This window comes from Anguilla anguilla, chromosome 3 (assembly GCF_013347855.1).
Source record: "Anguilla anguilla isolate fAngAng1 chromosome 3, fAngAng1.pri, whole genome shotgun sequence".
In the NCBI taxonomy this organism is placed as follows: domain Eukaryota; kingdom Metazoa; phylum Chordata; class Actinopteri; order Anguilliformes; family Anguillidae; genus Anguilla; species Anguilla anguilla.
The window spans coordinates 18540928-18556672 of NC_049203.1; the positions used below are offsets into that span (position 1 = coordinate 18540928).

The following is a 15745-nucleotide window of genomic DNA, read 5'->3' on the forward strand; positions in this document are numbered from 1 at the left end:
CAGTAATTGTGTTGGAGGTGTGCGTCTGCATTCAAGAAGTGTCAGAACATAAGCATACCTGAGAGGGAGTGTGACTTCGTCATGTCCGCTGACGCCCCACAGTTGGACTCCACTATATGTCCCCGTAAGCTGACCAATGAGCTGCCGCGATTCAGCAGCGCCGCTTTCAGTGGAGCCACCTGATTGAACTGGACTGACGACAGGCAGCCAATGAAACCTCTGGATCCCGCCTGCATCACTTCTTCATTCAAGATGTCACTTTCTGTACACATAGAAGGAAAGATATTGACTGCAGTTTATCTGCAAGTTGATCTATGTAAACTGAATGTGAAAATCGATTTAGCTGGACGAAGTTGATTGTTTAAATGAAATGCTAAATAATCATTACGATGCAATAAACCTTGAACACAATGAGTGGTTGTTACCATTGTTCTAACATTTTAAGCATGACAATACTTATTAAATCCCATTGATCAGTTTCTGTGGAGAGCTCATTCAAAGAAGAGCATAATTTTACTGAAACTGATTGTTGATTACAGTTCCTTATTCACATTTGCAATTGAAATGCATGTAAATGCAATTATGGGTCCTCAATATGCTGTGATTTCCAAGTAATCGTAAAGTACATAATATTAGCTCCATTTGCAAATAGAATGATTGCATTTACATAAATATGCTTAAGTACTGAAATACACATTTTTACTCAGTGCTGAGCATAAGAGCATTAAATGGCACGATAATTAGCATTTTGTTGAATGTTTTTTTTATCTGAACAAAAAGACTGCCCCTTTTCTCAGGAAAGTTCCAAAGATATATTTACTTTTGTTGAGTTTTTTTCACCTGGAGGTGACTGAATATAACCATAATGTTAATGCTTATAATAATGAAGTTACATCTGTTCATTTCTTCAAACACACTGGACCACAAATAACATTTGTGTGTCAGAAATTGTACGTAAAGGGGCACAGAAAATGAGTACACCTCATATGAACACATCTTTTTTTTAAGGCAAAATAAATGGTCAATTAACAACTGTTAAATCTCACATGAAAAGCAGATATAAATAAGCAAAAATATGAAATTTGCAAGAAAATATGCCCATTTTAAGAAATGTTTTCCCAAGTCTTCTGGACCAAAACAACCATTGTTTTACAAACTGCAGCACATAACTAAATTTATGATCACAAAAAACTGATTAGGTTTTTTTTTGGCAGTTCAATCATCTTGGTTTTATACATTGAATTCAATGGGCAGCCAGCTCTTTTGCCCTCAAGCACGGGCAGTTGAGGCTCTTTGCTGTTACTTCCTTGGCTTCGCCGCCTGGCCCCTCCTACCCTCTCCAGTTCTTTTGAACGCTCTATAGACCAATCCCCGGGCGAGGCAAAACATCCGGCCAGTTGGCTCTGACACCGAGAGTAGACACCAGGCCTCGGAGCCAATCCATGCATTAGAACAGAGCCTTTATGCCATTTTGTGCCAAATTCATGTCAGTAGTTGCTTCTTCTCTGTTTGTAATCCACATTTAGGCTCACACAGAGCTTAACTTAATCTATCGTAATCATGGTAATTTGAGATGATGACCCATATTAATTATACTTTTTAGCACATACTGAAGTTTGAGAGTTTGGTTGAATATAATAAAAATATCAGGGCTACAATTTTGTCAGGATACATTTCATAATCTAATTAGCCTATGAGCTATTAGCCAATTAATTTTCTCTTTCTCTTTTGTTGCTTCCTGTTGTTTTTTTCTAAACACTTATAAGCTGCTTTAATATATATTTTTCCCCTTATGCAATGGAATCCTTATTTATAAGTATAAACACATGGCATGGACTATATAGCAAATCAAATTCATGCACAGGAATATTGTTTGAAGTCATAAGAGTAATGACATCTATTGATATGATCTGGCAGGTATTAGGTCAGTTTGTGGTTAAGATTCCCTGCAGGCCGGGTTAAGTAACAGTCGCTGCCTGTTTTGGCGTTGGGTTGTGGTACAGATCCCAGTATGACATGGTGGATGCGGGGCTGTGTGCACATTACTGAAAAAAGGACCTACACAGGAAACTGCTCCACACAGTTGAATTTTAACGCATAAGCAGTCTTACAGCTGAATCTTACCGGAGCATGTCTACGCTAAGTACCTCCCTCCAGGGTACAACCGCTTTAGCTCAGCTGGGTTTCAGAGCTACAACCTTTCATGTCCTGTCCTTTTACCACTACAGCAGTCAGCTACCCAACGGTATTTGGCCTGGAGTTAAACAGCTTGCAGGCAAGTCCCTGATGGAATGTGACATAAACACTTTTTCAAGGCCACCATCACTGAAATTTTGCCTCAACATCCAGATTCCTACAGATGAACTGGGTAACAAATTTAAGAAAACAACTGGAAGGGGAGAGGGGACCGGATACATTGACGACTGCAATATTTGGAGTGGATTTTCTCTACACTATTTCGTTTTCTTTCTTTCCTTTCTTCGTTTTTAAAGAAAATTAATGGTTAGACTAGTAAATGTAGTTGCATGGAATGTAAAAGGGCCTAATAAGACAACTAAGCATTATAAAATTCTCAACAATCTCAAAAAATGTAAAGCCCATGTGGTTACATCATATATGCTAGGATTGGGTAGGGCAAGCCCATGGAATAGGTAGCTCATCGAAAAGTGGTGAAGTTGCTATTCTTATAAATTGGTTCTCTTTATTCCAAGTGACAAATACAATGATCAAGAAGTGATACTCTTGCTCATTCCTGGCACATGGGGCTCAAATATAATAACATTTATAGGGATGGCAGGTATGCCATCCCGCCAAGTTACACCTTGTCCCAAGTGCTATTATTCCTAAATGGGAAATAGGGACCAGTGGGGGTTATCTCTGTGTTTTTAGGCTAGTGTTTAAGTAACTGTACTTTCAGTTTGTCTTTGTATTTTGTACTTTGCATGTTTCTTTTATATATTTTATGTTGAACCCAAAGACAAATGTCCAATGTGTGGACAATAACGTTTTTAAAATTTTTTATTATTGTATTGTGTTGTATTATACAGCACTGAGAGTTTGGTACTTTTCAGGTTTTCCTACAAAAATAACCACAATGACCACAGACTCTCAGCACTTAAAAAGATTACCTTCTGTACCTTCTGACCTCATGCAAACAGACAGAATTCACAAACTTCACACATCCCCACAATAAAACCCAAAACTTTAGCATTTGTTTTTTCTGCCAATTATATCATCACAAATGCTTCTGTACAGCAATCAATAATTGTCCCCATTAGACATTTAGCGACATTAGCCAATGACGACACCTGATACACATTCAAAATGGACATATAAGTACACACATTTGTTAAAAGAAAAAAAAACTTTATCATCTTTGGGTTTGGTGGAGCCTAGCTTGCTTGCTGACTAACAACTGCCAAAAAACTATTGCTTTTACAGCTGTATAATCTTTGTGGGATACTCATTTATTTGTAGCAAAACAATTAGATAATAAAAGCTCACTTATGTCTACACCAAGGAAGCAATTGAACACACCTGACTAATCAGAAACACCTGTGAAGCCATTTGTCTCAAACAGTATGATGGGGACAAATGGCCCTGAAATGGGGAGATGAAACCAACATGATGGAACCAAAATGTATAAAAATACGCTTAAATAAAAGAGTGTGCACTTTAACCACATGTGAATCATTTGATTACAAATCTAAAATTGTGCACAGAGCCAAATCAATAAATCATATGTCTGTCACTAACATTATGGCACTTACTGTTTGTCCAGAATGTTGGTAATCCTCCACCCATACATGAAATAGAAGCCAAATTGGCCAGATACACAAATACATCCATCATATTTATTGGTGGCAATTTTAATTTAGTAATGAATCCAGCAGAAGACAAAACTGGAAAGCAACTGGTTAAACCTTCCAAGGCTAACCTAGTGCATCACTGTTTGATTAACTGAAATAGATTGATAGATATTTGCCAAGTTATCCATCCTACTGAGTGGGATTGAACTTTTTTTACTAAACGTCATCGATCATTCTCAAGGATTGACTACTTTTTTGTTTCTCATGACATACCACAGACTTGTTATTCATCCAATAATCATTTCAGCCCACAATTCTCTACATCTTTACCTGGTATTCAGATGTCCACTAGTTGACAGAAAACCAATCATTCATTAATAGAAGAGAAACATATTACAGTACAAATTGAGGAGGATATAAAGGAGTTTATGGCTACAACTAAAAACTTAACTTAAGACATAATTATTTGGGAATCTCTTAAATGCTGTTTAAGAGGTGAATTAATAAGCAGAGCAAGTCATCACAAAAAAACAAATAGACCATGAGTTGTTATCTTTGACTAAACACATCAGAGCTATGCAGAGTAAAATTGCCCAAAATTTTAGTGAAGACCAAGACCTTTACTGGGACCAAGATTCTCAGTCTTCAGCTTCAATATAACAAACTTTTAGGAGCCAGAACAGAATATGTTCTGAACACAGCTCAGCTCAATTTTTCCCAAGAGGGAGAAAAAGCTGAGGTAACCAAACAAAAAACATATGACAAGTAATAACATTTGCAGTATAAAAATGCCGCTGTTACCAAAGATGCAAATGAGGTTAACTCAACTTTTGTTGATTTTATAAATTTTTTTCCAAAAGCTGTACTCCTCTGAAGTTTTGTGTTCTTAGTCAGACATACAGGATGTTTTGGGTGTGATGAAACTCCCTAAACTATCAACAGAGGGTGATAACTCTCTTGAGGGGCCTGTCACTATATCAGAGCTAAAGAAAGCTATTCATTTATTTTCTTTAAATAAATGCCCTGGACCAGATGGTTATTCAGAAGCATTTTATCAAACATTCCAACACTTGCTTACCCTAATTTTTGTTTAAACCTTCAACAACATATGTTCAACAAAAACAGCATCTGTCTCTTTTAATGAGTCTCTAATAACACGTATTCATAGGAAAGACAAGGACCTACTACTGTGTCAGAATTATAGACCAATACGCCTGATGAATCTAGACAATAAGATCTTAGCCAAAATTAGGATGGGCACATCCTTACCCAGATGCATTCATTGGGACCAAACAGGTTTTATGAAGAATAAATGATTCGGACAACACGAGAAAGCTTTATAATTTAAAATGGGGGTTTAAGCCATTCACTTCAGATCAGAATTTCTTACTTAGGACTAAGAATTAAGGATAATTTGAAAGCAACCAGAGATATTCACTTTAAAGATCTATCAAATCAAATCAACTCAGATATTAGCAGATGGGAACACTTACCCCACACGCTTATCACACTGTGGGGGCAGAATCAATATAGTTAAAATGATGGTGCTTCCAAATGTGAATTATGTCTGGAGAATGCTACCAGTTCAAATCCCTAAAAAAATGTTTCAAAAACTTCATATAGTTATTCTGTCCTTCGTCTGGGGTGGGAAGAAATAATGTTTCTCACTGGAAAGACTGTGAGCAGAAACAGAGGGAGTCTGAAGCTGCCCAATTTCTTTCATTATTACCTAGCTATGGGGTCACTACCTAGCTATGGGTTTCATCACATAAATGCTAAATATTTGTTCAAACTGAACACAACTTAGTTTTTTGTTTACCTCGTGGTAGTTTGCCCTTGTTTTGTTCATTGTTTTGTCTATCTATCTATCTATCTATCTATCCTCATTTTTATTTAAGTAGTTAAGTGATATATGATCAAAGATATGGCAAAGAACCCTTTGTTCTAGTAATGATACTAATAATGATTTAGGTGTTGCTTAAATGATGTAACTTTGCAGTACCTGATGGACAGGATGTGGGGGACTTCGTGGGATCCAGGTAATCCAGGATTACTTTGAGTACAGAAATTAAATATACTGCATACCGATATAAATATATTAATTAAATATACTAAGTGATACATTTCTGTCCTCTGACTTTAGAATTTAGATTTAAAGAATTTAGAAATAAAAGAAAACTAGCTTCATGATATAACTCTATGTTTGTTGCATCAAACAATAATAACAATGAGTATAACTTTTGCGCCAATTAACTTCCTCTAGATCAAACAATCCTATACAAGGAAAGAAGGGCAATTTCCTCTTGACTTGTATTTCAAGGCAATCATATCCAGATTCATTTTGGTATCCTGTTAGATAAAAGACATCAACAGACAGATGCACTCTGAACAAATCCATTTGGCGGTTATTAAACACATCCTTTACTCAACCAGCACATATGACAAAAACAAATGCACAAATGTGCTACCCGTGGGAAGAGTAAACACTTAATTTATTTAATTATAGTTTAATTATGAACTTCACGCAGTAGCTAATGGAATCCAAAATTAGTCCTTGGGTAATTGCATTATATCACATGTAAACAGCTGATATTATAAGAACTTGCGTCCATTAAAAGTTGCTCTCCATGGGGGCTGCATCATTGCATCATTGACACTGACATGCTTTATTCCAGAATGTGATGACTTTATAAAGATACACATTGCACGGAGCTACAATATCCTTAACATATGGCATCAAGTCTGCCATTTGGACTGACTAAGATAAAACTACACCACTTAAAAGAGCTAAAACAGCTGTCTGTATTATATCACCTCTTCTGGAGATAGGACCCTTTGTCAGGATTTATGGGCAGGGTTTTATTACGTTACATACCAAACATTTTGAAATTATCCATGGAGGTTTAATGCCACAGGACGGCTTACCTGTGACTTTGCCCAAAGTCACGGATCTGATTGTATTTAATTCCGTGTTAGATGACAGGCTGTATTTTCGGTTGATGTCCTTGTCAATCTGGTATAGCAAGAAAATAAATTAATGCGTCAAGGCATTCATACATATAAAACACTTTTTAAATCTAAGGATATGAGAAGAGCTGCTGTTCATTTGCTTTCTGAATCAACAGCAGCCAAGGGCATTTCATGAACACTGGAGAGCAAGCCAATGACACATGCAAATGATTCAATTTACAGATCATTTAAAGTCAGCTGGATTCAATCCAGAGGTTATTCACAAAAGCCTAAACACTTATTGTATTTATGCCAACAATATAGTATACATCATATAGGTTTGTACATTAAATGTTGGCAGATAAAATCAAAACCAATATACATTTGCAATCAACGTTCTTTAATATTTCATTACATCATTGTGCAGATTGGTACGGTACACAGTTAGCTCATTCGAATTAGAGATTACTGATAAAACATTTATAAAGGTATTGTATAAATTGTGTCATTAAGAGCTTTCCATAAATATTAGATGCTGAATACACTGTTAAACCACAGTGATCCATTTGCAAATTGATTATGGTATTGTGACAAAAAGAGCCAAAGCTTAGAAAAAGGACCAATTACCTGGACATAAATATCCTTCCCCTCCCGATGCATTCGAACCCAATGCAGCTGCCCATCAGCCAGGCTTCCATATGTGGGGGTGAACACATCTGGGGCCCTCTCCTTATTGAGTCGGTAGAAGATTTGCAGACTCCCTGGAGAAAGAAAATTAGCAGCCAAGGAACTTTAAGAAATCACCCATGCTAGTCTTTTGAAGAGTAACATGAATCTTCATGATACACGTAGTGATAAATGTAGGTGAGGTAAAAGTAGTGAAATAATTAACAAATGATATCAAAACTTCTTTACATTCTAAATTCTAAATTGTACATTCCACAATGCATTTTGAGGCTCGAACAGCAGGAATCACTCTTCAAATACCATAATTCTAACCATTGAACCGGCTACTAAAAAAAAAAAAAAAAAAAATCAGTTATTTGTTATAATTTTATTTTTATAGTTTAATTTTATAGGTGCAAGACAAGTAGGAAATAATCCAAACTGCAAACTTTTGTGTTATAAAAACCTGTCATATTTATCCCATGTATAAAAACATGATCTATGTATAAATGGCAACAAAATTTACAGTTGTCTGAAACATTTTTTCATAATATATGGCACAATGTGCTATGCCTATATATATATATATATATATATATATATATATATATATAATCTTCAGAACTATTCTAGAAGAAAGCATTAGCTTCAACTATCACATTATGAGAGAAGTCTTTAGTAGACTGACTCTTTAAAAGTCAAATATTTGTTTGATTAGATATGAAAATCCTTCACTGATGAGTCCTTGCTTGTCCTTGTTGTTCAAACACTGAAGAGGTAGAAATGCATATAAACCTGCTGGAGTGTTGCATGTGAATGTAATTAAAAGAAGTTCCACAAATCCATTGAGATAGCAGCACTTTCCCAAACATCCAGGCTGGTAATACAGCAACAATTCAATTTATTTCTCTCTCCTCTCTTTCTCTCGTCCCCCACCATGCCTGATAAACGCGTCCTTACTCGAGATTTGCCAGAAATGATTAAGGCCCCTTGATGATAACGAATCCTGAATTGCCACCAAATCTGGAACCGGGAGATGCTCAGTGCAATAGCCTGTGAGGAATTCCAAGTATAGAACCCAGCGGGTTTTTTCGAGCAGCACCACATGGCTGATTCAGAGCGGAGGTGGAAAGTCTCATGTTCTAAGTGGACTGAAAAAGCAGCGATTTGTTCTCAGTCACAGGTACTTAAACACTGCCATAGAGAATCACAGACTCACAGACGTGGATATATGTGCTCGGCTGGACCTTCTTGATTACAGATATTATACTGCCCTTCTTCCAATCAGCAAATTAGCGATTGCCACCTACTGGGGCGTGCCAGCTGCTACTTGATACAGAGACGCAGTGTACAACCCACACTTACAGTGCCGTATCAAAAATCAAGGACCCTCACAATTTCACTTCTGCCAGCCTAACCAGGTAGCTCTTTAGTGTGATATTGCTTCTTTCTAGTTTTGTACTTTGGCCTCCACAGGAATAATTAAGATACTAAAGAGTGACAGGCTGATTTGATTTTACTTGCAAGAAAAAAATGCATATCCAGAGGTGGAAATTCCAGGGATCACAAAGTAAAAGTCCTGCCACTTGTTTCTTCCACCCAGGAATACAGACTGCGCTAATTAACAAATCCAGGTAACTGGAACAAAATACTGGAGATTACTTTATTTTCTGAGCCTGGATTTTCCACCTCAGAAATCTGAATTCTGAAATGACGAGCAACACAACATAATTGTTGTTCTAGGAGAGCTTGTGATGGCTAGACAGTTAACTACCTGGGCGGCTTGCTGGTTTGCATTGAATAAGCAAAAAAGATTATCTTATCATGTGGGGATATTGAAAACAATTACACACAGTTTGACAGACAGCCAGATAGACAGACACACACTCACACACACACACACACACACACAAACACAAGGTTATACACACACTCAGATTCACGCCGAGACACACACACACATAGTTATGAGTGTTATACCATTGCGGGCCAAGATGATGGCAATGCCCTGCTGGTAGTAGGAGCTGGCTGAGAGCAGCATGGCGGGTGTCTGGGTGGTCAGGAAGCTGAATGCCACGTTCTCCCTGGGCCTGGCGTTCTCTGCGTAGATGGCGGAGGACAGAGTGCTTCTGTTGCGCATGACTGAGAACGGTTCCTGGAAGGTGTAGGTAACTGAGGACCCGCTCACGAAAGACACAGACACCTCTGAGCGATGGGGGGGGGTGGGGGGGGATGGGGGGGGGGCACAAGGAGGTGGGGAAAAAAAGAGACACAGAAAATCATTTCACACTGAGATGCGGGATCATTCCACAGCCAAAAAGTGTTCGCGGAAAAAACTGAGAAAAGAACCCGCTCATCCATATGCAAATTCCTCCAATAACTCAAAGCGGTATTATAAATCAGAATAAATCCTTATGATAATCTGCAGATAGTAATGACAACGCAGCTGTGCCGAAACATGTAAGGGGCTTTGACTGAAACGCGACTGGGTGCCATCCGCGAGCGGCGCTCCGCGAGGGCGGAGTCGGCCCGTCTCCGCGCCACACGCGCTTTAATCAGGGCCCCCCGAAACGGCTCGGGCGCCAGTCATTTCTCAGCTCGGGGTTTGAGGAGATAAAGACCGCGGTGACAGCGCTAGGATTCTCTCATTATAATGATGGGTGGTGGAAAGCCGGTGAGCTGGCGGGGCAAAGGCACAGAAACAGGCTGCTTTAAATGAGATTCCTCCCTGCGGAGGATGTGCCGGTAACCCAGGCCCTGGAACCCACGCTCGAGCGGGGAGCGGGATCCACGCGGAGGGGCAGGAGGGAAACGGCAGAGTGCGGGTTCCTCCGTCGCCTTACACGTTCACCCTTTGATCCCGCGGAACCAAGTCGGCATTTTGAAAATCCTAACATGCTCCCTTTAAGGGCTAATAAAGTGTGACCACAGTGGAGCAAGACCTTTTGGCTAAGTCTTAAAGACCAAATGAAAGCATTTTTATGCTGTATTGCTACAGTACAAGTTTAATGAAAATGAATGCAAATAGGGTGAAATGTGGATTTGGCCATCAAAGGAAGTCATTAGATAAAGACATTATAGGTTTTAGTGACTATCACTGTTTCTCTTTTGGTTTGGCTGGAGTTTACCCCCACAGATGTCTCAATAGGCATGTGTAGACTAGAAGATGAGAAAATGAGAAGGGATATTTATAACAACCACCCACTAGCTAGCACCGGCTAATTCTGGTTCAACCTCCCTCATGTGGGATGGCAACAATTTGCTCAATTGCTATATTTATATTCTATTCATATGTATGTGAAAATGTAAACAATGGCAGAATACAAATAGTTTTTGCTAAATGGAGTTATGTTGAACAAATTATTTGCTACACAATTCATCACCAGACTTCCAGCTGGTATAGGCCAGCTGTTACTGTTTCGTATTATTGTTATTGTCTTGTATTATTTTGTCTGTTTGATTTTATTATTTTGTCCGTTTGATTTTATGTCTCACTATACAATCTCGTATGTATTTTATGTTTGGACCCCAGGAAGATTAGCTGCACACTGTGTATTGCTAATGGGGATCCTAAATAAATAGTACAGCAAGTTAATGCGGTTAATTGGAAAACTGGCTGCAAAATACTGGTGTTAATCAGAAATTGTATTGACTCTATGATCAGAATTAAAAGTATATGATCACTTTTGCCAAAAGGACAGTAATCACTTCTCAATGTAGTGTAAATCTTTCCCAAGGAGATCACTGTTTTGTACAGGTACTTTGGCCCTTACTCTCATTGGTGCTGGACTGGTAACTTAAATATATCTTAATAACAGGGTGACTAACCATTTGAATGAACTGTCTTAACCGATTGTCTTATACAGTATTTCTACAGCATACGTTGTCGTGTAACCTAATCTACTTTTTTCCAACAATTTCCGACTGGCAGTCCAGAGGATTATCTGCATAATCTCAGGATTATTTGAAAACACACTTTTCTGTTGCATTTAATCATACATACAATAGCACATAGTTGTTTAGATTTGAGCTTTGTACTTGTTCTATACATTACATACAGAAAATAAACCTGAGCACATTTTATTTTATCACAACAACATGTGGGGTGACTTTTGGGGATATTTGTTTGTGAGAGAGCATTATACTTTCTATGACAGAAACCAGAATGGTGAGCTGATAAAAATGTAAGCAAGGCAGTGTCAGAAATACAAAAATATTCCTGAAAAAATGTATCTGGGAGCCTTAAATGTATATACTGTATATTCATAAATTTCACACTAGACTGTTTACGTATTCTAAAGCAAACTAAATGGAAGAAAATCTCATAACATGCTCTCATAACATTGCGGAACAGGCTGCAGTATGTTCAGAGTCTTACCCACACTGCATTAATGTCATTGTGCATGTAAGCCTTCTGGTTTTGTCAAAGGAGAAGCCAGGCTAAAACAGTACAAAACTGAAAACAGAGTACCTCTATTCACACAGCTTTTCCTTAAAAAGATTCCCACAAGTTATCCTCATTAGTTCAAAGAAAAACTCCATGGTGACTTTAAGATTAAGATGAGGTTTAAGGATGAATCCTTCAGACTGTGGCAGTTTGGGCATTCAGTCTTGTTTTTGGGGACGTACCTTTCTTGCAGTGGGGTCCCCTGTAGGCAGTATGGGTGCAGTCGCAGACGTAGCCGCTGTTGCTTTCCACGCACCTCCCTCTGTTGTGACACAGGCTACCGTAGCTGCTACAGTGTCCTGGGCACCCAGAGCTCACTCCTGGCGTGACCTTTGCCCTCTCCTGCAAGTCAAGGGTTAGCCCGCTCATGGCCAATGCTCGGATACAGCCCAGGAATCCTCTCTGCCTGGACGCTGTCCCTCCTGCAATGATTGAAAGGAGGATTATAAATGAGTTAAGAACAAGAGAAGAACAAGAAGGAGGATGAACAAACAAAGAAGGATGACTTGGCAGGTATCTGTCTGTCCTGTAGCAGGAACAGACAGTTAACAAAAACTTCAACACAATTTAAAATGATGGTGTCAGAAGGTGTGAGAACAGTTCTGAAGGTCTTAGAAGGCATATGTAGGTCTTAGAAGTAGGTGTCAGACTGCTGAATGTGTCAGAAGGCTGCAGGTGTCAAGAACGAGGCAGAATAAGCTCTGCTTCTGTCAGACGGGTAACCAGGTAACCAGCTCTGTCTGCTCCTACCTACGAAAAGCTGGCTGTTGAGCTGCAGGCGGAAGTGTCCGTCGGGCGGGGCCTCCAGAAACCGCAGAGGCAGGTGATCCACCTGCAGGGACGCCTCCTTCACATTGCGTTCCGCCCGCACGTAGTGCCACTGCTTGTCGTTCAGGGGCACGTGGGACTTTACCGTCAGAACGGCCGGACCATTCCCCACGTCGAAAGTGAAAGTCACGGCAGATGGAGCTGAGTGGATTAGCGTCAAACAGAGACGAGCTTTTAGGGATGTGCATGACAGCGCAAAATCACAATGTAATGCTAGCCCGTGCCTGTTAAGAATGAATCTCCAGAAAAAATGATTTAAATGTATCAAAATGTCAAGTTACTCATGCATACAAAGCACTGTCTATAGGTGATTAATTAAAACTGGCAAAATCTAGGTCTGCCTTTGAAAATATTGATATCAAAATTGATATCAAACAATCAATGGTGGCCATCTTAGAATAGACATTTGTAGTTGGTGTTCAGCTCAGGTCCACCTCACTCCTGTTCACAATCGGCAGACTCACAGCTCAGCTCCACCCTGATGAAGTCCTTGATGCCCAGGTTCTCCAGGAAAACCCCAGAGGGCGCTGTAGTTTTGAAGTAGAAGGAAATGTCAGCACTGAGCTCAGCCTGGAAGGTAGGGAAATGGAGGTATGACGACTCCTGATAGAAAGAAGCTGCATTCCAGAAATATCCTGAAAGCAGGAAAAAAAACAGATTTTCAGACTTCATAATTTAACGACTACTCTTCACTGAACAAACTGTGAATACTTGAATTTCTTAAATATACTCATTTGTACAGTAAGACAATAGGTACTTTTAAACAATCTGAAATTAACAACAGAAGAGAATGAAAGCTAATGTTCACAAACATTGTAGGTAACTCATAACTATTATTTTGAACTTTCTCCAAAGAACAAGCTACCTACTGTCACCATAGCAACGCAGTGGTCCGATTCTGTACATGACTTCTGAGCCAGTCCTGTTTGTGTCTCCAATCAAAATTTCGCTCACAGGCAAGTGCTCTTTGTAGGAGAGCAGGCCTGTGTCGTCGGTCCTGTAAACACAGACAGATCCCCGCTGAAATCTCACAGACCTTTCCTTCTCTCGCCTATCAAATCTACTTTCACATCCCCCCCTCTGTCCCAAGAGCCTGTCTCTACCTCAGGCTACACAAGAGGGAAAAAACTGGACTGAGGATGTTTGCTGTGCAAATATATATCCCCTGCAGTAGTACCTCTGCAGTTTTTATGAGTTTCATTACAAACGCCCTGCAGAGAACCCTTGGGCCAGGCCCTGGAGTCAGAACCTACGATGCGAATATCTGCAAATACCCCGAGGAGTAAAATCTGCATTGGAAGGGACACTGCTCCCTCACTGTGTAAAACAGGAACAAACAGACTCAATGCAGCAGGGCCAAGCTGCTATTCCACCAGTATTTCCCTGGACTGAACAAGTTTATACGAAATGATGCAATACAATCCGAAGATACTTTACTGTCTGTTTGTTCAGAAATTTGTCTTGCATCGTAGTGTCTACAGTTCCATAGAATCACAAGAGACAAGTAGAGTACTACAGAAGACATTAAAAATAAATACTTAATTTTAATATCTTAATATAATTAAATATAAAAACACATGTTCTCCCATATACCCCCCTAAGCAAGAGTTCCCAATTATCTGCCCTTCCTATACAATATACCTCCTCTCTAATGAAAAAAGCTGGTACTCAAAGTGCAGCACATGGGAACTATCACAAACAATATTATTTGTCAATCGGAATATTCTCAGATTTTACTCTTTTTTTTACATATCTGTATCACTGGAACTCCCATGATCTTTGAGCACATATGAAAAAGACTGAGCTTTGATTTAAACTGAACTGAGATACTATTGTTGTTATATTAAAACAGGAGCTTGCCATGATAGTACAATGGTTAGCAAACTGAACTTGCAACTAAAAGGTTGCAGGTTCAATTCCTGTCCACTGCCATTGTGCCCCTTAGTTTAGGGGCAAGGTACATAACCGGTATTACATCAGCATATATCCAGATGTATAAATGGATAGTTTGTGTAAGTTGTTCTGCATAACAGCATCTGCTAAATGGCTGCAATGTAATGTATGTTAGTGTTTGTTTTCTGTAAACCTCTGACATGGTGATAATGCAGAGGCGGCATGCTGTGGCATTACCATGAGTCCCTGTTTGCATCACAGTTGCAGAAGTAGTTCATGTCCATGCAGTTTTCGTTCAGACTGCAGGAGCACTGCTGCACCCCAGGAAGGGATCCACCCCAGTAGGTGCGCCTCTCCCCGTTCCTGTCCACCCACCAGGACATGGGGGTCCCATCTGCAACACAGCCCACAGCACAGAGTAACCCCACAAATTCCCAAAAAAAATGGCCTGGCAGGATTACAGCCGCAGACAGAGATAAGACGAGCCGATCTTCCATAAGGCATTTTGGTTTTCACTTTTTGGACTGAACTATTCTGATAATGCCAAGCTTGAGCAAGGATACCTGCAGGCTTCATCCCCCTAAGGAGTCGTAGTCATTTGTCACTAGGTCACTTCTGCAGAGTGGGCAAAATACAGGAGTCAGAGCTGCTGGCATCTGGTACCATTGTGTTATTGTGCTGCCAGCTCTGCAGGTTAGCCAGGGCAGAATTATTCATGCGTCCATGATCTCATATCAATATCAGAATGTGATATATACACACACACACACACACACACACACACACATATATATATTAAACATGTGGTTACAGTGCAGACTCTCCGTTTTCATGAAAGCTCACTAGTGCTTTCTTTCTTCTTAATGATGTTCCAAACTGTTGATTTCGGTAAGCCTAAGGTCTGGCCAATGTATTTTAGAGGTTTATTTTTCTTACAAAATATTTCACTGCCTCATAATGGCTTCTTTGACTTTCATTGGCACAGCTCTGGTCCTTATGCTGACAAACACCAATAACAGACCTCAAAGGCAATCAAAACCCTAGGATCAAAATGAGGTACTCTAAACTGTATTATACTTGCAGAAAATAAGCAAATGAACACACATACCTAATCAGAAACACCTGCGAAAGCCATTTGTCCCAGACATTATGG

General features: G+C 39.5%; 1 protein-coding gene across 4 annotated transcripts in view; it reads right to left on the reverse strand.

Moving 5' to 3' along the window:
* LOC118222986 (contactin-associated protein-like 5) overlaps positions 1-15745 on the reverse strand; it is a 93715-nt gene that overhangs the window by 5660 nt on the left and 72310 nt on the right. For all 4 annotated transcript variants that reach the window (XM_035409013.1, XM_035409014.1, XM_035409012.1 and 1 more), the window contains exons 14-22: positions 14830-14986; positions 13569-13696; positions 13164-13334; positions 12622-12840; positions 12054-12293; positions 9405-9629; positions 7386-7519; positions 6735-6822; positions 59-262 (exon numbers count right to left, since the gene is read on the reverse strand). In XM_035409013.1, the coding sequence (XP_035264904.1) occupies positions 59-262; positions 6735-6822; positions 7386-7519; positions 9405-9629; positions 12054-12293; positions 12622-12840; positions 13164-13334; positions 13569-13696; positions 14830-14986 (1566 nt within the window). The remainder of the gene's footprint in view (positions 1-58; positions 263-6734; positions 6823-7385; positions 7520-9404; positions 9630-12053; positions 12294-12621; positions 12841-13163; positions 13335-13568; positions 13697-14829; positions 14987-15745) is intronic.